The 25,656-nt window shown below is 46.4% G+C and overlaps 2 protein-coding genes across 3 annotated transcripts in view; both read right to left on the bottom strand.

Moving 5' to 3' along the window:
* LOC119437408 (uncharacterized) overlaps window positions 1–18,598 on the bottom strand; it is a 57,416-nt gene extending 38,818 nt beyond the window's left edge. Inside the window, exon 1 of one of the 2 annotated variants that reach the window (XM_037704443.2) lies at window positions 18,350–18,598. In XM_037704443.2, the coding sequence (XP_037560371.1) occupies window positions 18,350–18,517 (168 nt within the window). In that variant the 5' untranslated portion in view covers window positions 18,518–18,598. Of the gene's footprint in view, window positions 1–219; window positions 3,251–18,349 lie in introns of those variants that run through there. The other variant, XM_049660511.1, reaches the window with a different exon arrangement.
* LOC119437407 (uncharacterized) overlaps window positions 1–25,656 on the bottom strand; it is a 408,649-nt gene that overhangs the window by 294,360 nt on the left and 88,633 nt on the right. The gene's annotated exons all lie outside the window — the stretch shown is intronic.

The following is a 25,656-nucleotide window of genomic DNA, read 5'->3' on the forward strand; positions in this document are numbered from 1 at the left end:
GTGTCACACTGAATGGTGGCGCCCTCTCGTGATCTCTTTTTTAACATCCAATTGTACACGGTGCACTCACTGATGATGATGTGAGGTGTTTTATGGCGCAAGGGCCAGGTATGGCCAAAGAGTGCCATGACAAATGGTAAGGTTATCGATAAATTGTGGATGGTGCAGACAATGGCTGGGTGCACCATCTACTCTAAGATTGACTTAGTGAAAGTTTACCATCAAATTCCTGTGGAGTCCGCTGACGCTCCGAAGACGGCCATTACCACCCCTTTCGGGCTCTTCGAGTATGTGAAGATGCCTTTTGGATTGCGCAATGCTGCACAGACTTTTCAGTGCACTACCAACGAGGCCATGCGAGGTCTCAACTTCGTCTTCGCCTACCTTAATGATTTCCTCATTGCAAGCTCATCCAGCCCAGAGCATGAAGCTCACCTACGCGCTCTTTTCCATCGACTTGATAATTACGGCCTCGTCATTAAGGTAGCGGTCCCACTCCGGCGGCACGTGCTCGGCATTTTAGTCACTGTTTACAGATGCACTATGCTTCCTGCGCTCATTGGACGAATGTGAACTTTATTGGATTAGAAAGCTTACTTTCTGCGCTTTCCAATGTCACCTAGTATTATTGCCTAGCCTGAAGCGTTGCCTGACGACAATCAAAACAGTGGGAGCGAAAAATGGCGTTTTTGCTGTACTAGCCTCCGTTGTACTGCATTTCCGGGAAAACTGTTAAACATAACAAAATAAAATTTGCTGTGCCTTTAAATGAAATGTCATACAAGGTTTCTTTGAAGAGAAATTGCGTGTAATGCAATTCGAAATTTATATAGACGCCAATAAAAATGGGCAAAGCTATAAAAGTTTATGAATGAATATCTTTTTTCCTTTTAAACTCAAGATTACAATATTTAGTGGTTTTCTAGGCTACAGTGTACTTATCATCTAAGCGAAGTTGTTTTGTGTTCTGATGAGCAGTTTGCGAGTTATTTCAAATTGGCAATTTATGACTACTTGGTCACACATTACCAAAGAAGGGACTATTCAAGCTGAAACTCTGAAATTTGCAATAATCAAACAGCAAGCCCTTGTCTTGGATTCTATGAAGAGAAAATTGTCTTATGTTAATTAGGGAATTTACAGGGGAGCAGTGAATCAAATTTTTCTGCTGGCCAGGTCCGTGCAAATTGACATTCTTTTTCATGTACATGCTAATTCACGACTGTTGCACATTACTAGAGCCTTATAGTGTCTTGTAATTACTAGCACTCACGAGTTTTACTAAGCAGTGCTTGAAACTGAAGATTTTCAATAAATAATAGGTCTCACAGGCGATGTTTGGTGGTGGTGCCATCTGTGCAAAAAGATATCAAGCTGTTTCACGTCAGTTCCAACGTTTTGTGAAATGTGGCACCACTGAACATTACAAAGCAGGCAAAACGCGGAGGGAATTCTTTCTCCAGGTTTGAGTGTTTGGCTTAGTCTAGTCACCGCACCTACCCCACATTCCTTCAAGCACATGTGTCTGCAACCACGCCTTCAATGTAGTCCTACATGAGCTCACTTACTTGTGGCTGCAGGGAGAAAAATATGAAAGAAAGAAACAAAGAAAGAAAGCAAGCAAGCACCGTGCATGGTACATCATGAGTGCATGCCAGCTAGCCAGCAAGTTAGGCTATTGTGCCAAGGAGAATTGAAATTGCCCTCACCTCCTCCTATTTTGCAGGCTCGTACGACGATATCGGGAAACTTGCTTTCCCCAGGCGGTGAGGTGCGATGTGTGTGGCAGGGTACTGCGTTTGACTATTCTACGTGATGCCAGTTGAACGATAGGATTAGCAGCAAACAATGAGCAAGCCTTGCAGACTGCAGCGAAAAGTGCTGATGGCTGCGTGACCTGCAGCATTCCAAGCCGCGTGGTACTAACCAAATGTCACGTGTTCCGACGCCCAGTGAAGTTTTGAAACCCAGATTTCCAGTAGGTGCTTTTCTCGTTAAAAGATATATCGTATTTATCCGTGTAAACATTGCATTCACATAATGGTCGCACCCCCACATTGTCCACTTTCTTTTTCGAGTGATCATCGTGCCCTCGAAAATCCCTGCAGTGACTGCTGTTTGTTTGGCCTAATCCCCATTCATGTTCATCAGTTTGCAAACATTGCGAAAAAAAAAGAACTACATTTGTTTTGGGATACATGAGGCTAATAGTGCTTTAGTTGGTTACACTCAAAGCCTTTCCGTCGCGCATCTATGTAAAAAGCACCCTTTTTGGCGCTCTGCAAAGCACGCAATAGGGGTGTTAAATATTAGAGGAAGAGGACGACGGCGGCGACTAGCGCGCTCAGCTCGCTCGTGATCTGGCGCTTCTGGACTGACTCGAACGGCTAGTATGGACGCGTTGTTACCGTTCTTCGGGCAGTAAACTTCCCCTTCCCGCTCTTCTACTGCGAAGACTCCTTTGTTTTACATTTTCTGGTGCCGAGAAACCCGGGACTCTGTGATCCAAGTGATCCGACAACGAAAGGACTTCGCCAGCAACGAAGATGGAGCGGATCAAGGGCAAGCGCGCAACCCAACGAGCTTTGCACACGCGTCTCCGAAACGAGGCAAGCCAACTCATGGAATCGAGTCAGTTTAGCGCTCCGGCACTTCGAGTGCTGCATGACAGACTGAAGAGCTGCAACGACGGACTACGGGTGCTCAACGAACAGTTCGAGGGTTACCTCACGGACGAGCAAGCATCCGAAGACTACATCTCGGTCGCGGATTATGAAGACAACGCGGCAGCAACCTTGTCCCTTCTCTGTCACCACATCGAAGAGCTTCAGTCTCAAACGACCGCGGATCGAGGCCTACCGACACCTAACGACGCCTCAGCTTTAGGTACGATCTCAGGACATTGTGCCCTCGGTGATACCTCAAGACCGGTTGTCGGTGCTTCTCGACTTCCGAAGCTCGACTTGGTTCACTTCAATGGAACAGTGCAACAGTGGCAGCCCTTCTGGGACATGTTCAAGCATGCCGTCCACGAAAATGCCAGTTTAATGAACATCGACCGCTTCCATTACTTGAAAACCTTTTTGGCTGGACCAGCAGCCAAAGCGATCGAGGGAATTCAAGTGACGGACGCATCATATGCAGATGCCATCGAAATTCTAACCAACCGCTTCGGCAACGTGAGGATCATCGAGAAGAAGTACTTGGAGAATCTTCGAATGCTGAGACCAGTGAGGTTTTCTACTGACGTGACCGCTATGAGGAATCTCCTGGATACCGTACATATTAACGTGAGAGGTTTCAAGGCTCTTGGACGATTGGAGCTTTCATACGCTGCGATGCTCGTCGAGATTCTGACGAAAGCGATCCCCAATGACATCGTGGTGGAACACTACAAGCGACAGAGCTTACTACAAAAGCCCGACGAGATCCAGTCGTCAGAGACGGCGCTGCGCCAGCTATTGGATTATCTCCGACTGGAGGTCGAAGCCCGTGAAAAAAGTGGTCACCAGGATTCCTGCGTTCGCGACACGCACGATGGAAGGTGTGACAGGAAGACCTGTGCCACGCCTGCCTCCGTGTTACACAACGAATCCAGCAAGACAAAAGGTACTTGTTTTTTCTGCCTTTCACCCACCCACGTTACGGAAACGTGCACTTCTTCAATAAGCCTGCAGGAGAAGAAGAGCCTTTTGGCCAAGTCGGACATGTTTGAAATGCACAATATCAGGCCACCACTTGAAAGATTGCCGATGCAATAACCGTTGCGCTACCTGTAAAGGCAAGCACGCAACAGCTGTTTGTGACCCCAACTACGCTAGCAAGAAGAAACCGAGTGAACGACAAACCCCGAGCTTGCATGCTGCCGCACAGGCACCTACAAGCAATTTATTTGAAAATGACGTATTACTGCAGATGTTCCGAGTATGGGCTCTAAGTGACTGCAATTATTGCTATATAAGAGGGGTCCTGGACAATGGGAGCCAGAGAACGTTTATCAGAGAAGATATATCCAAAAAACTAAGCCTGCCAGCACTGAAGAAGGTAGATGTTCAAGTGAAAGCGTTCGGTGGTTCGAGCGGTGCGCCAAAAGAGCAGCTCAACTTGGTTAAGGTGACTTTGATCAGCCAATTTGACAGCTCCAAGCATGAAATCGAGGCTTTGGAGGTTCCCTTTATCTGCGATCACTTGCTTGAACCTCCACAGTCACAGTCATTTGTGCAGAAGCTGGCTAATGAAAAGAAGTTTATTGCTGACTTTGTATTGCTTCATGGCCTAAAAACAGAAGTCAGCATAAGCTTGCTCATTGGAGCTGACCAAATGTGGAAGCTCGTGCTAAACGATGTTTGGTCGCACGACGAAGTGACAGAACTTGCTGCGATCAACACCAAGCTTGGCTGGACATTTCAAGGGCCTGTACCATGCGACGGTCACATTTTTAAAGAAGTCTGCGCGCACGTTTGTGCCCTTCGCACGAGTTGCACAGAGACTGACGTGTCTGAAACCTTACAGCACTTCTGGGATCTAGACAGCATAGGCATTTCTGACCCTTCTATCCACGACGAGCATGGAAATGAAGTGGTCTGGCAATTCACGGAGAACATGGCATTCAAGAATGGGAGGTACGAAGTAGCGCTACCGTGGACATCCGTCAATACATACCTAGCAGACAACCGAAGTGTTGCGGTTCGACGCCTACACGGTTTATTGTGGCGATTTGGTAGTAATGAGGAGCTTATTCAGCAGTACGACAAGGCAGTCAGGCAGTATGAACTGGATGATCACGCGGAAAGAGTCAACGGAAAAGACGCGGCAGAGAGATGCTACTACATGCCGCACCATGCTGTTATCAGGGAATCATCCTCGACGACATGGCGGAGGGTGGTCTTCGATGCCTCGTCACACACGCATGGAGCAGCGTCTCTGAACGAATTATTAGAAAAAGGACCCAAGATCAACAAATACAAGGTTAAAATGCTTGTGAATTTCAGGCTACACAAGATTGGAATTACTGCAGATGTATAAAAGGCATTTCTTCAAATCGGCATTCAAGAGCCTGATCGCGACGCCTTGCGGTTTTTATGGTTTGACAGCACGCCAATGTCAAGTGAACATGTGCCGAAAATAGTGGAGTATAGGATGACACGAGTGCCATTTGGAACTACAAGTCCATTCCTCTTAACAGCGACGCTCCAGTATCATTTCAAGCACGTCGATCCTGCGCTGAGATCATCTGCCATGCAACTTGCCGAGAATTTCTATGTTGACGATCTTGTCACAGGAGTTCCTTCTTCAAAAGAAGCTTTCCGTCTTTATAAACAAGCAAATCTCATCCTCAGCAAAGCGGGCATGAAGCTGCAAAAATGGTCCACCAATGATGATGAGCTAAGAAAGTACATCACTGATAGATTGGACTCTGTCTCAGCAATGGCTCCTACGAAAGTTCTTGGTGTGCTATGGGACACAGCTGCTGCCAAGCTCATTCTAAACATGGAATCTCTGTTGCAGATTCTCGAAAAGAAGAACGACACCAAGAGATGTGTCCTTCAGACGACCGCACGGATTTTCGATCCATTAGGGTGGCTATCACCGTTCGTCATTAGGATGAAAGTCCTCTTTCAGAGATTGTGGGAGCATGGCACAGCGTGGGAAGAAATTATGCCTGAGCAACTTAGACACGAATGGGAAACTTGGTCCGATGAGCTAAAATGCTTTCCGGTGTTTTCACTTCCCAGGTGTGAGCTGAAGTTATTATTGGACAAGCCTTCAAGCTCCCAGCTTCACGTATTTGCTGATGCCAGTTCTATTGCTTACGGTGCCGTAGCTTATCTGAGAATGGAAGATCAATGTGGTAACGTTGATGTTTAGCTTCTATTTTCGAAGTGTAGAGTAGCTCCAATCAAACGGATCACGTTACCACGTTTGGAATTGATAGCAGCGGTTCTGGCTTCTAGAGTCATAAAGTTCTTACGGGAGGCTCTAGAGTCGAGGCAATGGAAAATAGAAGAGCACCTGTGGACGGACTCAACTGTAGCGCTTTCTTGGATACAAAGCTTGGCAACCAAGTGGAAGCAATTTGTTTATAACAGAGTTAACGAGATATGTCAAGTAACAGATCCAGACCAGTGGCATCACTGTCCAGGAACACAAAACCCGGCTGATCAGCTGACGCGTGGGCTTTCGCTCACAAACCTTCGAAATAGCCAGCTGTGGTGGAAAGGACCTAACTGGCTTCTACGTGCGGCAAATAGTTGGCCAACGACATCTGACACTCAAGATTCTGGACCGGAAGACGAACAAGTTTCTTCCGAGTTACAAACAAACGTTCCTGTACTGGTGAGCGTGATAAGAGAACCACTTTTCAGCGCCGAACGATTTAGTTCTTGGTTACGAATGGCAAGAGTGACAGCATGGGTAAAACGTTTCGTGGACAACTGTAGATCGCCAATGTCGCATACAGAAGGATCACTTACAGCTGCTGAAGTTCAAGAAGCTGAGAACATCTGGTTCAAGCAAATGCAGACAGATACCTATGCCAAAGAGAAAGCCCAACTTGAAGTAGGACAAGATCTCGACAAGATGTCGTCCATAAGAGACCTGCATCCTTTTATCGACGAAAAGGCCGTCATGAGGATTAGAACTCGCCTTCAGAACGCCGATGTCACTTACAACGAAAAGACGCCTGTGCTGCTACCATCCAACCACCCGGTCACGCGACTCGTCATGTTGCAAGCTCACAAAACTGTGCTCCACAGCGGTGTCGGTGACACATTAAATGAACTTCGCGCCCGGTTATGGGTGCCCAGAGTGCGACGAGCAGTGAAGAGAGTGCTCCGAAAATGTGTGATTTGTGCTCGTTTCCGACTCAAGGCTGCGAGTGCATCGGCAGCCCCTCTTCCCAGTGATCGTGTGTGCAATTCGCACCCCTTTGAGGTTACGGGAGTTGACTTTGCAGGGCCAGTTTCTGTGAAAGATTGCAGTGGCGTTAAAGTGTACATAGTGCTATTCACGTGTGCAGCAGTTAGAGCAATTCACCTTGAGCATGTGGTTGGACTTACTACAAATGCTTTCCTCATGGCCTTCAAAAGATTTTGTGCAAGACGTGGAACACCGCGAATAGTTTACTCAGACAACGCTACAACATTTAAGAAAGCTGCACGTGAGCTAGCTAGCATGCACCAGTTGTTGAGGAAAGAGCAAGTCAGCCAGTATTGCTCTACCCACGGCATAACTTGGAAATTTATTGCAGAGAGCTCCTTGGTGGGGTGGTTTTTGGGAGCGGTTAGTTAGGATTGTGAAGATGTGCCTTCGCAAGTCATTGGGAAAGGCATCTGTTGACCTACAACAGCTGAGCACTTTGCCGACTGAAACAGAAGCCGTTGTGAATTCCAGACCCATAACTTTCATTTACTCTTCTCCTAAAGAGCCAGACATTCTAACCCCGTCTCATTTTTTGTTAGGCAGCCGTCTCTTGTCTAATCCTAAAACGTCGGATGAACAGGGAGAAAGAAAGACTGAGCTGCTCAGTTTGTGGGTATCAAAAGCTTATAGCACCAGTAAAGGTGATGTGATTATTCACGAAGACAAAGCTCCCAGAATGTTCTGGAAGACTGGTGTAGTAAGTGACTGCATCCAAAGTAAAGATGGCAACGTCCATGCAGGTAAAGTGAAAATACCCAGTGGCTCACAGATGATCCAACCTGTGCAGAAATTGTACCCTTTAGAACTCACCACCTCAGGCCCCGGAGTATGTTAAATATTAGAGGAAGAGGACGACGACGGCGACTAGCGCGCTCAGCGCGAGGGCTCGCTCGTGATCTGGCGCTTCTGGACTGACTCGAACGGCCAGTATGGACGCGTTGTTACCGTTCTTCGGGCAGTAAACTTCCCCTTCCCGACATTCTACTGCGAAGACTCCTTTGTTTTACAAGGGGCTCTGTGTATTGTTAGCACAGAAGTAATGGAAACAAGCTTCATGGGGGGCTTCTGAACTTCGGGAAATAGGCATCAGGTCACGCGGCTCATGCGGTCGAAACAAAACTGGTGTCAGCCGTGCCCACAACTCGTAATTTCTATGAGCTTACGACTGCGTGACAATGCCCACAGAAACAGTTCTGTTTTGTGTGTGTGTGTGTGATTTTTTTTTCTTTCCTTTTTTTTCCCCTTTTTTGTACTTATTTTTTTCTCTCTCTCCTGTCGAATCCCTTTACCCCTCCCCCGGTACAGGGTAGCCAACCGGAGATAATGTCTGGTTAACCTCCCTGTCTTTCCTTTACCTTTTTCTCTCTCTCTCTCTCTATGAGCTTACAAAAGCAGTGCTACTTCTTCGAACAGTCGGGCCTCGACACCCGGCTGTTCCACGCAACCTAACGGTGCTCGTGTGCGGGGCCGGTGACAAATTTTCTCGAGAAAATTACGCCACGAACGGGCTTTTCTTCTTTCTTTTTACTTTGTCGCTCTGTTGTAAATATTTCATTTTTACTCTATACTCTCTACTAACCTTCACCCCTACTCTTTTACCGCCACCTCTCCTCCAATGCTGACCGCTGTTCAGGTGTCAGCAGACTGCGCTAGACAGTTACTGCGGTCCATAGCAATTTCCTTCCCTTTCCTTTATTTGTCTTTGTAGGCACAAAGCAATAGTGACCATTTCAAGCCTAAAACCTTTGTTTAGCGGGCCCGTACTTACTAGAAAGAGAAATAAATAAAACTAGTTGACGATCAACATCACTCAAGGATCTGCAGTGAGCACTGGTCTGCAGGCCATCTATCGCGACGGCTTTTGAAGCAGCGGCCCACACTCACATGACAGCCATGTCAAAAGCGGCAGTGATGAAACACTAATAGCCACCATCATCAGCACTGACCATTTTACATAGAGAAAGGTTCAACCGAGCCATTGTTGAAAGTATCAGCGGGGAGAAGGCCACCACGCCCAGCAACAAAACAACGATGGTGCCAGGCACAACCTGTCCCCAAATAAGGGGGGGAGGAGGAATTTTCCTCAATTACAGCGGATCACCTGTCGCAGCGTCGCAATAGGGCCAGACTAGGGCATGCTGCGACGGCGAAGAGATTTTTTTTGCTTTTTCCAAAAATGACTGAGTGGCGTCGCCTGGAGGGAGAATCTGAACACCACGCAAGATGGCGGCCACGATACCTTCACCTTAATCCGAACAAGTGCCTCTTTAGGGTCGCTACCATCGAGTTCTTAGGCCACCTTGTCACCCCACAAGGTAACTGGCCTCTTGCTAGCAAAGTGAAGGCAATTCAAGACTTTCCACCCCCGACTTTCCTAAAAAGACTGAGAATTCCTCGGTCTACTAAACTTTCAGCACTGCTTTCTTCCGAAGTGTGCAACTTTCCTGAAGCCTCTGACCGACCTACTGGCTATCGAAAAAGATCCGGCTACGCCACTTGAGAGGACTGAGGACGCTGCATCTGCCTTTGCTACTGCCAAGAAGGCGCCGGCAGATGTCACCATGCTCACATATCCCATTTCTGATGTCCCAATTCGTCTCATCATCGATGCATCGAGCGTGGCAGTGAGCGCAGTTCCCCAGGAGCATGTATCTGGTTGGTCTTGCAAGAACTGAAGCCACCTGAAGCTAAATACAGCATATTCGGTTGAGAACTCCTTGCAGTGTACCTCGCCATCAAACATTTTTCACACTTTCTGGATGGCCAGGACTTTCACGTCGTCACAGACCATAAGCCCCTAATGTTTGCCTTCCATCAAAATCACAGCAACTACACTGCACTGGAGATCCGCCAACTGTGCTTTATCTCCGAGTTCACAGTGGATCTCTGTCACGTGCATGGGCCGGAAAATGCTGCCGCTTATGCTTCTCCCGCGTCGATGCCCTGGCGGACCGGTCCAACCACCAGTAGACGAGGAGCTAGCCGCTGCCCAGTGCAATGACCCTGATTTGCATCGCCTTTGATCCTCATCGACGTCTCTGTCCTTCACCGAGTGCCCGCTTCCATTCTCTTCCTCGCTGATAACCTGTGAGACATCCACTGTTGTTCCTTGACCCTTCGTGCCTTTGGCTTTTCGTCGCGCAATTTTTGATCAACTGCACAACATGTGCCAGCCTGTTATTCGTGCGATCCTGAAGCTAGTCACCACTCACTACCTTTGGCCAAGCATCAATGCAGACGTCCGTCGCTGGGCGCGAACCTGCCTTCAAAGCTAGCGTGTTAAAGTTCCCCGTCATACCGTCACGTCTAACTCCTCATTTCGGCCTCCAGACGCGAGGTTTTCCCACGTCCACCTCGACATTGTCGGCCCTCTCCCGTCATCACGTGGGGCCTATTACCTACTCATATGTGTGGATCACTTCACCCAATGGCCAGAGACATTTCCCATTACTGACACTATGGCAGAGACAGTTGCTACGGCTTTTATGAGCGGCTGGGTATCGCATTTCGGATGCCCTTCTGTTGTCACCACTGACCTGAAGCCACCAGTTTCAATCGGCCCTATTCACCGCACTTGCCAACATACTAGGCATTTGACACATCCATACGACTGCCTACCATCTTTCCGCGAATGGCATGGTGGAACAACTTTGACAACTGAAGGCTGCCCTCACCACCTATCAGCCAAGTTTCGTTGGCACGTCCACCTTCCCTTTATCCTTCTGGGCATCCGATCAGCACTGAAGGCTGACCTAGGTTGTGCTTTGGCTGAACTTGTCTACAGCATTCCCCTGTGCCTTCCGGAGAATTCTTTGCGCCGTCGTCGCCACCTTGTACCCATGATGCTTCCACCTACATCTGGGAGCTGCTGCTCCTGTAATTCCTGCTGACCGACACCCACGGTCTGTATTTGTCAGCCAGGATATGGAATCCTGCAGCCATGTCTTCGTTCGGAGTGACCACTTGCGTCCGCCCCTCACCCCAACCTACAATGGACCATTCCGCGTATTCCATCATACGCCTAAGACGTTCGCGCTAGACATTAACGTTCGCGAAAACGTCGTGGCTGCCGATTGACTCAAACCGGCCTATGTCGCCGTTCTTGCGTCCGCGATTCCTCCACTCAACCTGGCCTCCATCCCTTCATCACTGGGCGGTCAAATGAAATATTGTCGGAGAAAGTTAGTGTGTGAAGGATTGAGGTGTGTCTCTAGAACACACAGCACTGTTGGATTTAGCTTATGTAGGAGCTCCTTAATGCCATCAAGATTGTGTATAAGACCTCTTGCATTCCAATGTATTATATGTGTAGCGATATTTGAAGTGATTTGTGCTGTGTGTCAAAAGAGATCAAGGTAGCTCACGAGACCTTTCCAGAGCCCATGATACGGTTTTTTTTCTCCAGCACGCTCAACAGAGCTACGCCGTTCCTTCGGCGTCTGGGACCCTGGAGTAGCGCTGCTTGCATTGATCACCTCTTCAGAGGCACTGGATGACACCCGCTTGACGGGCATACTCGGGGGTTTTTCGGGCACGTCTGCATGAGCAGTGGCCCTAGGACCGGCAGACTTGGAGGTCTGCTGGCCTTTTGTGACAGGGGGCGGAACAGCACTGGCTGCTCTTGCCAGGGGGGGCTGATGGCGTAACCGCCGTCACACTCCGTGTGACTTGAGCGGCAGCCGAAAGATGTGGCACGGCCCCCCGGCGCGTCACATCAGTGTAGGATGGATTGGAATTATTGTGGTGGACAGAAAAACGCTTGCGTGCTTCTTGAAAGGAAATGTTTAGTTTCACGTTGACTTCTATTATTTCTTTTTCTTTCTTCCATGACAGACCCGATCGTGAATTGGCGGGGTGGTCTCCGTCACAGTTGGCACAAAGGGTTGCGGAAGTACAGATGTCCGAGGAATGGACTTTGGATGCTCATTTTGCACAAGTAGACCGCCCTAAGCAGCTCTGAGATCCATGCCCAAAACGCTGACACTTGAAGCATCGGTGCAGAATGGGAATGTACAGTCGTATACGAAGCTTACGATATCCGGTCTTAATTGAATCAGGGAGGTTACTTGTTCCAAACATAATGGTAATATGCTAGGTTGGAATTTCCTTGTCGTTGCGCCTTAACTTAATTCTTTGAACCTTTACCACATTCTGGTCTTGCCACCCAACAGCTCACTTTCACTTAGTTCAAGGAGGTTGTCATCAGATATTACACTGCACACAGTGTTCATTGACCTGTGGGGGCCCACTGAGACAGGGATGTCACCAAACGCAACAAGTTTTGACAGTTTGTTGTATTGAAGCTTGTCACGCACTTCCAGAAGAAGGTTGCCACTTCCCATCTTAGTTACCTTGTAGCCTGAGCCGATTGCTTCTGTCAGACATTTTGCAACAACAAATAAGGATATCGTATGGACTGTTTTGGTTTCATGTTGATTAATTGGGGAATGTTTTTTTTTTTGGTTTCATGAACAAGTTAAACGTTTCATTGGTGCGTGATCAGGGAGTTGGGGAATATCGTTCACCATATAAATCTTGGAAAATTCCGTGGTGATGGTAGCCACCCACCACCGAGCCCAACAATGGGATGCTACAAGGTTGCAAGAACACCTGCAGATGCCAGCCATGCATCGCTGTTATCACCTAATATATATATACCCGAGACTGGATATATTACACAAGGTTAACCCTTGCCTCCTAGAAAATAGGAAGTTAAAAGAAGTGAATAGATGACAGAAAAGTTGGAAAAGTGAGAGGGAAAGACAAACATTGGAGAGAGTGACAGGAAAAGGCAACTACTGATTTCCCCCGGGCGGGTCAGTCCGGTGGTGCCATCTTTGTGAAGCAGAGGCCAAGGAGGTGTGTTGCATCTGCCAAGGGGCCATAAAGGTCTAAACACCCGGGTTCAGCTCAACCCCTAGGAGCCCCTTTTCACCGGAGATGGCTATGCCGTGCAGGGCTACACGCGGGTCGGTTCATCCCCCATGTGCTCGGGTGCGTGGTGTCTCATAACACACCAAACGCCTGCTGACGCAGACGCCCCTGTGGGGGGTGCAGTCGCTGACATTCGTAAGTGCAGCTGGTTTCTTCATAAGAGTTTGTGGACCTTTACCGTTGTCTTCGAAGCATGTTCACCGCATACTTATTCGAACGTTTGGTGTAAAAGAGCAACTTGGTATGATACCACATAAGCAAGTCGGCGGATGCCATTTGTGCGAAGGACTAAGCATTGCCCAGGAGGGAGTCCTCTGCATTGTTCTGGTTGGGCTGACACAGGTATGAATTTATCCAATGTCAAAGCAATTGTTTGTACTTTTTAAATGCAAATTAATGTCTATACAGAAGCATTGCATTATGGTGGTGGTGGTGATGTTGCTGCAGGCGGGGTTAGTCCTTGCATAATTTTTTTAATTAAAAAAAATTAAAGCATTGCATGAATTTTCTTGTTCACTACAAGTTTTCATTCGGACAAGTGGAGAACTCTACTTTTAGTATTAAAGAGCCGCAAGAAATATTTTAAGAAGATGATGCAATAATGTACAAGAAACCGCATCTGCGACTAGCAGAGAAGCTTCCAAGTGAACACTTGCCGACAAGACCACTCGTCAAGGCCATTTAGTCATGCAATGGGTTCCTAACTATGACACTACATCTCGCTGCACAAGAATCTGCGCTCGCAGGTCTTATAGCCTTGGCTCTGCTGAGAGAAACTACTAAAACAGAGTATAAATTAGCATGCAGAATGACTAGCCAAGAAGCCACACTATTTTAGGGACAGGAGAACTGGATGCTAAGGAAGAACATGTAAAACCAACCATGCGGCATACGGCACATTTCATGTCCGAGCTGCGGGATGCTGCCACCATCAAAATGATGGCAGCGCACTGCCAGTAGCGGTACCATGGTGATACCAACGCTAAACCTCTATCAAGACATGCCTGGTCCAGTGCCCACAACAGTGCACAAGGAATGTCCAAGGTGATCCAAAGGCAATGACATTGCTAACGTACAGATGCAGACAAGAGAAGAAATGAGCGAAGATCATATAACAGCTATCAGTGAAGATCATGGTTAAGCTTCCCAGTGTCTGCCATGAGTAAATGAAGCAAGGAGCACAGGTGGACAACTTAAAGTTGCAACTCGCTTCAGACATGACAGTATGCACTTAACAGTCCAACATTCATTATGGCAGAGCACAGTAAAGCATTTTTCTGAAAGAGTTACATAAAGCAGAATCATTTTCTTAATCTTGCATTAATGGAAATCTGGAACCAATTCTAAGGACTTCAATTTTGGGCATATGTATCATTAAAACAATGGGAAGTGGTAACAATGCTGCTTAAACATTTCCCAGTGAATATTTTTTTTTCATGTCAAGGATGTTGTTATACTACAGCATCCCCATATTCACTTATCTTCCACACAGTAACTTATCTTCCAATGCACATGCATTGGATGATAAGTTACTGTGCATTTGTTGGTAATTACGGCAAACTTGTGGCACCTCATAGATACAGTTTAAAGCAACATTCGCTGACCACACAAAATAACGTGCATTTCAATATCAATTGCCTCTATGCTAGAATCAATGCAATTTCTCAATCCATGTTAAGTGAATGGCTTAGTTTTTTATGTGCTTGATAAGGCAAAGAAAAGTGAAGGTGAGACTTGTGACCTTTTAAAATATTCGAAAAATATTTGTATTTACTAATGGTGACAGTACGTTTTGAAGACCGAATCGAGTCAGACACTATTCAATTCAGTATTTGAAGTTTCGAATATTCGCACACTTTTACTGTTGAGTCAATGGTTCCCTTGCTTTGTGCTTCCTACATAAGCATTTTAATGGAGAAGGAAACAATGATCTGCCTAACTCACGGTTAGGGCTACTGTCACCAATGCTGCACGTGTTCTTCAGCACAATAACCCATTCAATCATTAATAATAACCCAGTACAGTAATCATTCACACTCTCTGAAGAGTCGCGCGTGTGTGTGAACCAACTGCTCATTTGTTCCTAATGCTCCACTTGAGCTTTTTCTAAATGGTGCTTCATAACGTGATATGCAATGACAGAAACTTGGCAATGTTATGAATACTAGCATGTAAACAGTGGTTTATTTAATTGTGAAAACGGCTGCTAATTATTTAAAAAATGGTTCAATTCACTTCAGGCACTATTCGATTATACTTGATTGAGTCTAAAAAATTGCTATTTGCACAACCCTACCGCATGTTAAAGGGGCCCAAAACACTCTTCTAACTAATCATCGAATGACATCATTATTAAATCACGTCGCCTCACCGAATATCCTGTCACAAAAATTTTTAGAATCCTTCAAGCACAAGCAAATTTATTGGACCAATGAGCGCCTTTCCCTCTCCTTTCATTTCCACTAGCACACTGGAAGCTACACAACGGAGACGGCAAGAGGGAACAATGCCCCACTGGCCCCGCCCAAAGGTTGAACGTCTCGGTGGCGAGACGGCTCATGGCAGTATCCCGTGATGGCCACGGTATCTACGCTATGCTTTTAATCTTGGAGGTCATGCGCAGCAGACTGGCAGTGCAAAGATGAAATAGTTTTTCTGTCTTTTTCAGACTGCAGGCATAAATATTTTTCATTTAACTCAAATCAGCAATAATTGTATTACTGAAACATTCTTGCGATCACGAAATCAGCCAATAGCTGTTGTGGATTCAGCTGTTTGCGATGATGCTGCATGACGGCACTGCGGAAGCGAGAGCAAGCATTTTTTCACTGCTTTTGACACGTGATTATAATTTCCCTGCTGCATGCAGTGCAATAATATTTGGCTCACATGTTCGCAGCAGCCATGTTAACAGATCGGGAACATTTTCGTACTATGTTTAAAATGTGTTTCAGGACCTCTTTAAAACAAAATTGCAGTTTCTTGGGAAAATAGTACTGTGAAGTAGAATTCACATTGTGCATTGTTTTGCAAAACTGAGGTTAGAGATGCAAATCCGGGTGCTTATGAAAACAAGGGATAACTAATTTTGTGGACACCTGTTCAATGAGCTCACTTGCGGCACATATTGCAACCGTTTGCTTTTTGCATGCTGTTGTATGTTAGCAGCAATTCTTTTGATTCGATTGGGTTAATGTCCCAAAAGCACCCTTGCGGACTCCATGCCCAAGAATATATTGGAGTATTAGTGCTTGACACCTTCCTGCAAACTTCCTACACCTTGTGGCACTGTACTGAGGTAGTGCAATCATTGTGCCTATATTGTTTGAAATTTGAATCACTGGGCTTTGACCTCAAGCCAACCTTGCTTCTGAGAAGCCGTGGCTTGGTCACATAACCACCGAGGGGCCTGGGACAGCAGTGGCAAGGCGATGGAGAGGGATCTACTTCTAGCAGTTGATCAGGCAAGCTGCTCGGGGGAAACCGCAAGCATCTTCAAAGGGGCCTGGGGCCCTACTTCTTTGCTCACAAAGTATAATAAAGACCTAGTGAAACCTTCGCCCAGTCCACAGCACACCTTCACTACACAACGCTATGAGGGATGTAATTGAATTGTGGGGTTTTACGTGCCAAAACCCCGATCTGATTATGAGGCATGCCATAGTGGGGGACTCTGGAATAATTTGGACCCCCTGGGGTTCTTTAACGTGCACCTAAATCTAAGTACACGGGTGTTTTCACATTTTGCCCCCATCGAAATGCGGCCGCCATCGCTGGGATTCAATGCCACGACCTCGTGCTTAGCAGCCCAACACGATAGCCACTAAGCAACCATGGCAGGTATATCAGGGATTTAGTAGTGCAGTGTATACATCTGCACCACCTGCAGTCATTCAATGTGTTCCAAAATCCCAGTACACAAGTGTTCTAGTGGTGCCCCCATAGGAATGCGGCTAGCACAGCCAGGTGCGGTATTCTGTAAGAGTCCAATTGGTGGACTGTCCATTTCGGCTGTCACTGATTGGCTGCTGCTTGACGTGCAGGAAGGTGTCAACCAGTCTCCTTCCTGCACGTGAAGCCGCAACCAATCAGCGACAGCCGAAATGGACAGTCCACTAAGTAGACTCCTACAGAATACCGCTGCAGGAATCAAACCAATGATTGCATACTTCAACAGGCAATTGCTGAAAGTCTGACACCTGCAGCTAGACTCGTCTAGAAAAGTGGAGATTGTTTTAGTGAGCTGGGTGAAAAAGTTCAATGCTGTCTACAAGAGTGTTTAAATGAAACTGACTTCACACATTACTTTCAAAAGTTGTATAGACATCTTGCACGAATTCCACACTAAAGGTTACTACCCCATTGTATGCAGAAGCAGAACAATGAGATTCGGGTAGAAGTTGAATAGCGAGTGAGAATCATGCGAGGTGTACAGGTAATGCTTTTCTTTTGTCACTCTATGCTAAGAAGGCTGAAGCATCCCTACACCTGTATGACTGCATAAGAACTTCCCAATGCTATCCAATCCTTAAATACGAAATTTGTGGCTTACAACTGCTCGGTAGGCATCTTATCAAGTAATGTTGCATTCAAAATGCATAACCGTAAGTTAACATGTGGGTGCAGTCATATTTTTCGACACTTGTACAGAGTTTTCTATAACAGCCTTTAATACCCAGCTGGGTACGACGGAGTAATTTCGATCGCGATCGAGCCCGATCTGGATGAAATTTCTCTGACGCGACTGGCTCCCTTCTGCAGCTTGCGCAAAGGAGACAATCGCTAACGGGACATTCGATCCTGATCGAATGTAGCCGTGGCATATAGTAGGCAAATAAAACTGTTTGGCGTCGTATCAAGCACCCAAGCTACCCGAGCCAACGATGCAGAAGCTTCATTTTGCCAAAGTTACCTGGCATGCAATATGCCCAGCCTATGTCGAACTAAGCATCAATGATGAAATCTCCACCCTGACTATCCACCCTACGCCCACAAAAAGAGCAACAAGTAAAAGGCGGTTTGTCACATCGCTACTCTGCTAAATATGCAACTGTGTAAGTGACATTGGTCAGACAAACAGCTTGATATTTAACATTAAGACTGCGGTTCAAAAGACTACGAAGGAGCAACCTCATATGCGTATTTTCAATGCTAAATCCACCATTTGTTCCCGCTGTTTCTAACAACATGTGCGCAAACATTCTTCTAACGTGGTGCAAACACGTGCATGTACACGCGCAAGGTCAGGATCAGTATTCTGTACTCGAGATTTCGTCATTTCGTCTACCCATTGTTTTGTCAACCACAACCTTCGAAATGACCGCGCAGCGATGAGCGCAGTAACCGGCGACCATCCCAGAGGCCACGGCTTACGCATTTGAAGCGCGAAACAAGATGGCGAGAATAAAACATGAATACAAATTATTTAAATTTACCTTTCACAATTAACGGCAGTGTACACGCACATAATGCGAAGAAACACCAAGGGGCCTACCTCGCAGACACCGTAGCAGCAGTCCTTGGGTGGCACCCAAAGTTTGCCGTTCTCTGCAATATTCACTTTGACGGCCCATTCCAGCCTACGCTTGGGATCCCGCGGGAACGAATGGATGCGCAACCCGCTTTTCCTTCCTGTTTGGCAGCCAACGGCAACGCATCTCATAGCGCCCGCTTCAGCGTTTCAAGGGTTTTTGCGCGAAAGTAGAAGCGCACTCTGCGCAGCAAAGCGCTGCTGATGGCGAAACCGCGGTACGGTGGCTAGATGGGTAGTTGTGCCGACCGGCGCGTCTGGAGCGTAGTTCACCGCTTTTCCGCGTCATGACGCAAAATTGGCGCTGCGGTCAGTAGAACGGTTCCGCAGCGCGCGTCGTCTGCTACAGGGGGCTGGTGGCGAGGGAAAAAGTAAAGCCCGTATTGGAATAGTTGTATGTCGTCTGTTCGTGTCAGTTTCAAAGGTGAAGAGCTCCGCGTCTCTCGTACTGTTTGCAAGTTCCTAAGCGATGTGTAATGTTCCAGGTCGGAAAAATGACCGGCGAGATTAGCAGCGGCATTGCTCCACCAAAGACCACCAAGGAGACTTACGTACTGCTTCGCTGCGAACTGCAAGTCGGGCTTCAGGCTCTAAATTTGTGACGAAGACAGCGGAAATGTTCGCCCCGGGCTGCTCAGTAGCTTGCTCAGTATCGGCGACGTTAATGAGCAATCCGTACACCGAAAAGCGTACGTCGATGAGCTCCTCGACATTGGAAATTTGCCAGCCGCACATGAGGTGCTCAGCGCCAGCGACATCGAGCACCACTGCGCTGCTACAAGGAAAAGAAAAGTGACTCTAGGCTTATATTCTATATGGCAGCTAGGCTATGTAGCAAGGAAGTTCCTGCAAAGAACCAAGTGCTGCGATTACTCAGGGACAATACTGAATTCAACAGAATGAGTACGTCAGGGCTTTTGCTCCCTTCTGAAGCACTAAAAAAACTGGTAGCATCGCTCGAAGACGCCTTCAAGCTGGGCTTCAGTTTAAATGAGTTACGAAGGAACAGTATCGCCGACTTTGCATCCTTTCTGCAGCTGAATCCTCCGAATTTGATCGGCTGTGAGCGGCACAAGAAAGAGCTCACAAACGATGTTGTGAAGTTCCATGCAATTACACGCCTTTACTTTCTTGTCAAGGGCAAGAACATGGCGCGCGAAAGAACCAGGGAGAAGACGGAATCACCTGAAGCGGAGGCGTGTGCTGTGAATAATGTTATGATGTGGTGGACAAACGTTGCGACCTTGCTGGCACTAGGCTATTTATGTTGTTGCGTCTGCTGACTCAAGTTATGAGAGCGTTTCTTGTATTTTAAATATATTCATGAATCTAGCCCGAGACGTATTACTTTATTTTATTGCAACCAAACAGTGAACCATATGCCCTTACCCACACAATTCGTCTCGTAACAATTTAAATACTGTAACTGAGGCAGCAATAAACACAATAGCTGGATTTCTCGAAATCTAAACATTAGAACTCACTAAATATCACGTAAATACGTTTCCATATACCGTATGAAACCACTGCAGTATTGTTTTATGTATGGAAAAATGCATCTACGTATTTAATGCAATGGGCTGGAGCGCCGCGTTTGTACTAATGAATGTAACCAATCGCCAAGCTAGAAAATTGACATCAGCATATCGTGTCTTCTGGCTAGACGACAGTAACAAATTCCCATTCTGGCTTTGCCTACACTGCTCAAAACGGCATTGTATAACGCGTACTTCGAAGCTAGAGCAGAGGCAGCGATACTGTCAAGCGCGCAGCTCAGCCATTATACTGTCCGCAGCGCCACCCGGAAACTCGCGAGTTCACCAAATGGCCACAGAGGGCGAAAAAATCGCTGCTAACAAAACAAGCATAGTACATCCCCTCGAAAAATGCCTAAGTGAGTTCAGTAGCTCCCGCTAGAGGCGCCGTAATAAGCGCAATTTTAACCTACAAACTTTCTCCCGCGCTTACCGAAGCGTTTTTGCTAATTGACAAAGGGTACAAAATTATTATTCTTAATTAAAGATTGTACTATTGAGCACTAACTCTGTTCTTTTTTTGGCGTTGTAAACGCAAAATAACGCTCAGCATCATCGATCTCTCACGTGACCTCTGGGCTGAATTTAAAATTTTTACCGGTATTTTCGCGTACACGGCAAGCACGGAATCATTGGTTCGTACACTTATGGTGGTTGCTTATTTTGTGCTAAAACCAGTTTATTGCGCTTCGACACCTCGCGTTATTTAACTTGGGGTGAAGTGACGGGTTTGCGAGCGGAGATGTAAGCCAGAAAGCTAGGTTTTGATCGTGAGCCATGCGGAACAGTGTATGCATCGAAACCGGAGCCGGATTCTGCTTGGACTGAGGATGGCAATACCGGTAAGTCGTTTAACATCGCTGCTGCTTGAATCGTTATGTAATATTCGTCTCGTTAACTTACAGGCGGAGACAAGTTGACGAACTAGATTCTACATTACATATGGGCAGTCAGGACCCTCCGTTGCTGTTTCCGAAATAAATCTTTAGTTGCGAGGCCGTCGTTAGCAAACACAATCACGAAAAAAAGAGAGCGATATCGGAAAGCCCGTCACATTTTTCATCTCGTATCCGTGGCCGTAGGCGACTGAGTAGCCATATCAACACACACACACACACACACACACACACACACACACACACACACACACACACACACACACACACACACACACACACACACACACACACACACACACACACACACACACACACACACACACACACACACACACACACACACACACACACACACACACACACACACACACACACACACACACACACACACACACACACACACACACACACACACACACACACACACACACACACACACACACACACACACACACACACACACACACACACACACACACACACACACACACACACACACACACACACACACACACACACACACACACACACACACACACACACACACACACACACACACACACACACACACACACACACACACACACACACACACACACACACACACACACACACACACACACACACACACACACACACACACACACACACACACACACACACACACACACACACACACACACACACATCTTTTGTTTCGATTCCGCCGGCAACTTCTGTCGTCCACAAAACCGGATACCCTTTGGTAAATTGAAGTGAAAGTACTGAATTTCATGTATTAAACAGTTGCACGCATGGTCATTTACCCATATTTCGTACTTGTTGGTTCCAAGTGTTCTTGCTGTTCCGTTTGATTTACCTTGGGGCATTTATTTTTGCAGTAATGAAGTGGTGCATCACGTTCGTGCAGAAAAACAATGCAGCAGTTCTAATAGCTTCATGCTTGTCTTGCATTTGCTTGTGAAACCAGCAGTGTGATCTCTTCTAGCGTATAAATGGGCGCAAAAATGTTCTCATTTGTGATCCTAATAATACTTAAGGTGTTGACATGCATTGTATTTAAGTAGACAAATTTTATGGACAGTACCAATATTTAATTAACATGCTGATGAAGCACCCTAGAACAAACAGTGTACATTTGCATGTGTTCTGCAGTCTAAAACCATTACAATATATATGTCTCACCTTCTTGCATTTCATATTGCAAAATTGTGTTTTTTTAATTTCTGATGCAATCAAAATTTCTGTTCCAGGCATGCAGTAAAGAGGATGGCACCAGTGTAAAGCAACACACTCCACACACCAAAGACAAGCTACTTCCTGCTACAACAAGGCCATTGTGTGGACTTTGGCTGTTACTACAAGGTAAACAACACCAAGTTCAGAAATAAATATGCTTAATATATACTGTATTGGCTGTATTGGTATTGGTATTATGGCTGTATTGGTATATACATGCCATTTGTTTGTAGGAGATGATATAAACGTTTTTCCACATTTACGGTTCAGCATAATTGGTTCAAACATAAAAGAAAACACTACATGAGTTTGGCTAATCTGTGCTGTATCTCATGTGCTACTGTTGTGTCCCAACAGAATCTGCACCAAGCACACCATGGTCCTCATCACAGAAGCCCCCATCTACCCTGACAGGAAGGGGCTGGAGCCAAATTTACAAGTATTTTACACCACAAAGAAGCGGACGCAGAAGTATTTGGATGAAATATCAAGTCTACGGATGACTGTGTCAAGACTGAAAAGAGCCTCAGCCATCATTCCACCAGCACGGATATTGACCGAGTCATCCAGGTACCTCAACAAAGACTTTCTAGAAATTCTTCATGTTGAGATGCACCTGCAACCATTGAACAAGCACGGACGACGCTGGCCAAAAGAGTTCCTTCCATCAGTATGCCCTTCCTTAATCAGCTTCCTGGTCATGTCAAATTCCATTTGTGCCAAGTATACATTTTTTTCTATGCATGCAAGCTTTTTCATTCCCCACTCTTATCCAAACATAAAGGTCAACCGATTCTTTGCTCATACTTAATACCATTCACTGTCTAGTAGCGTACCATATCTGTAGCAGTATTTCTTAGTGTATGTTGCCATGTGCAATTCCTCTCCAGAAATAGCCGATGCAGCATCAGCATGCGTCTTGCATTAACCGTTGCACCGTGTGCTATGTAGCATTCAACTTTTCTTAATGTTTTTGGCCTTCAGTGCTTGCAGAGCCGAGTGGCTTCTTTCATGAATGCAAGCTTTCTGATTGCCATATTTAATTCCTAGTCTCATTCAGCATTGCTCTTCTTGTTCGACAGCCTGGGTGTAGCCTTGCCTTGTTCGATAACCTTCAGTGTAGCACAAGCTACACTGAAGTGATTGATTACATAGTCTGGTTTCGCTGCTGTCCCACTTGGTCGTGGTCGTCGTGTTACGTTTCTTGGATGTGGCGGCCTGGTCAGCTGCATTAGGAAGCAGTGTCTCGTGGTAAGCATTCGCTCCCCCAGTCCGCACAATGACATAGACTCCCAATTTACATGCTCCGTGATTGTTGCGCCCCGTTCTGTCCTTTCCTGCTGCAGCCGTGGGCAAATTGTGCATGTGGCCTTCCTCGGCCGCGATTTGGCGTTAACGTAGACCAGCATTTAGAAGAGTGTGGGTGTAGGCCAGTTGGTGATTCATGATTTGGGAAGTTACCGCAAATAATGCACCAGAAAAAGAAAGAGACAACACGAAGCGGTACTGACGACTGTTTATCTAATGAAATGATTACCGAGCTCATACAGATCAGACACACGTGTGCACCCGAAAAGCAACGAGAAAACCAATAACAACACACAGCGACCTTCAAGAGGGGTGTGATACAAATGCTAAGATACACGCTGATAGACTAATGAGGCACGTAACACGTGTGTATCACGTGGAAAGAAACAAAAGTTTTTTCTGGGTAACAGCAGATTATCGGCAGAAAAAATGGCCAGCTGAAAAGAGGTTGTAGAGGCAGTAGCCATGCGACGCTTTAAGGATGGTGATTGCGTTAGTTTTCAGTCAGTTGCTGTTACCCAGAAGGAACTTTTGTATTTTTCTACGTTATACACACGTGTTAGGTGCCTCGATAGTCTACAAGCGTTTGTCTTAGCATTTGTATCGCACCCCTCTTGAAGGTCGCTCTGTGTTTTCGTTGGATTTCTCGTTGCTTTTCGGGTGCACACGTGTGTCTGATCTATATAACTTCGGCGTTCGTTTCATTAAACAGTTGTCAGTACAGCTTTGTGTTATCTCTTTCTTCGTCTCGTGTTTTTTTTTTTTTTTTTTGCGGTAATCCTAGACCAGCATACATGCTTACATGGTCCGATGTGTGTGAAGTTGAAAGGCCCGCAAAAAGGCTGCCGAAGGTGATGCCCACGAAACCGACCATGTCCATATTGAAAGATAGAGGGGCACCAAGTGTGATCTACACATTCGCGGCCGAAATAACAAAAAAGAAACGTGCAGGTTGGAACGGAGGTCACGTTAAATTTCCGGGTAGTCCATGTCGCTGTGCTGGCTGCGGCAGCAGATGCCAGCGTCACCCGATTGCTTCGCAATGCAATTTGCTCATCTTCAACGGCGACTGTCGGTGCAAACAGGTGGGGCACTGTCCAATCTGCTTACATTGCTGGTTGTCGCTCGTTGCCAGTCCGCCATGTGCGACGACGAAAGTGAGCCGTTTACGAGCTCGCGTTAATGATTCCAGCGTATCTCGACATGCAATTTTTATTTCTGCTCTTGTACGAGAAGGTGCACTGCTTGTATTCTGCCAATAAAGTCTCACGTTCCGTTCACTCACTTGTGGCTTGTTTTTATGGGCGTCAGTAGAGGCTCTTTGGTCTCCTGGCAATTAGAACGCGAAAACTACGCGGCAGCCAAAGCAATGAGGCGTGCCGCAACGCCTACCGGGCGAGCGCGGCGCGTACAAACGTATGCGATCGGTAAAAAACTGCCATATTGAATTTTGCTAAAAAAAAAAAAATACATTTCCGCTGATGATGATGATGATGTAGTAGCGGCCCGCCCCTTTGTAACAGGTGGACACACGCAATGTCCTGGCCTGGAGGGTTTAAACAAATAAAGAGATAAATAAATAAAAAAGGAGAAAGAAAAGAAAACACAGAAAGGAAGGAAACGTGCACTTGTAGGTCACTGTGCAAACGATGATGATGATGATGATGATTTATTGGCATCCCCTTTGAAACGGGGCGGCGACAAATAGTCACCTAGCCTGCTTGATTTAATCAGGTATACTATAGATGTTCTTTATCTTGCATTTTTGTATACCTATCATTATTTTTCTTTTTCAAAAATTTACCTTGTACCGCTGCCTATGATTTTAAGAGATCAGGTCGCATCCATCTTTTCCCAACTTTTTTTCCACCAGTACTCTAATCGTCTCTTGCTGATCTCTACGGCTGATCTGTTTATGTTTCCTTCCACTTTAAACCCAAGCGCTTCTGGGAGTTGCCCGTTACCTACGGTTCTCGCTGGGTGGATCCCGTCGCATTCCATTAGGATGTGCTGAGTGGTGTCTGGATCTTTACTGCAGCATACACATGTCTCATCTAATTCCGAATATTTGTTCCGATATGTTTTCGTCCTTAGGCAACCGGCTCGAGCCTCAAATAGCAAGGCACTGCCCTTTGTGTTATCGTACAGATTTTCCCTTCTAATTTCTTTCTTCTCATTCTTGTAAATCTCCATTGTCCTTTTCGTTTCCAAACTTCCTGTTTGAGCAGCGCCATCTGTCTTACGCCTAAGTAAGTTCCATGCGCTGCCGCTTCTTATTTTCGTACCACTG

The sequence above is a fragment of the Dermacentor silvarum genome, chromosome 1 (assembly GCF_013339745.2).
Source record: "Dermacentor silvarum isolate Dsil-2018 chromosome 1, BIME_Dsil_1.4, whole genome shotgun sequence".
NCBI classification, from domain to species: Eukaryota; Metazoa; Arthropoda; class Arachnida; order Ixodida; family Ixodidae; genus Dermacentor; species Dermacentor silvarum.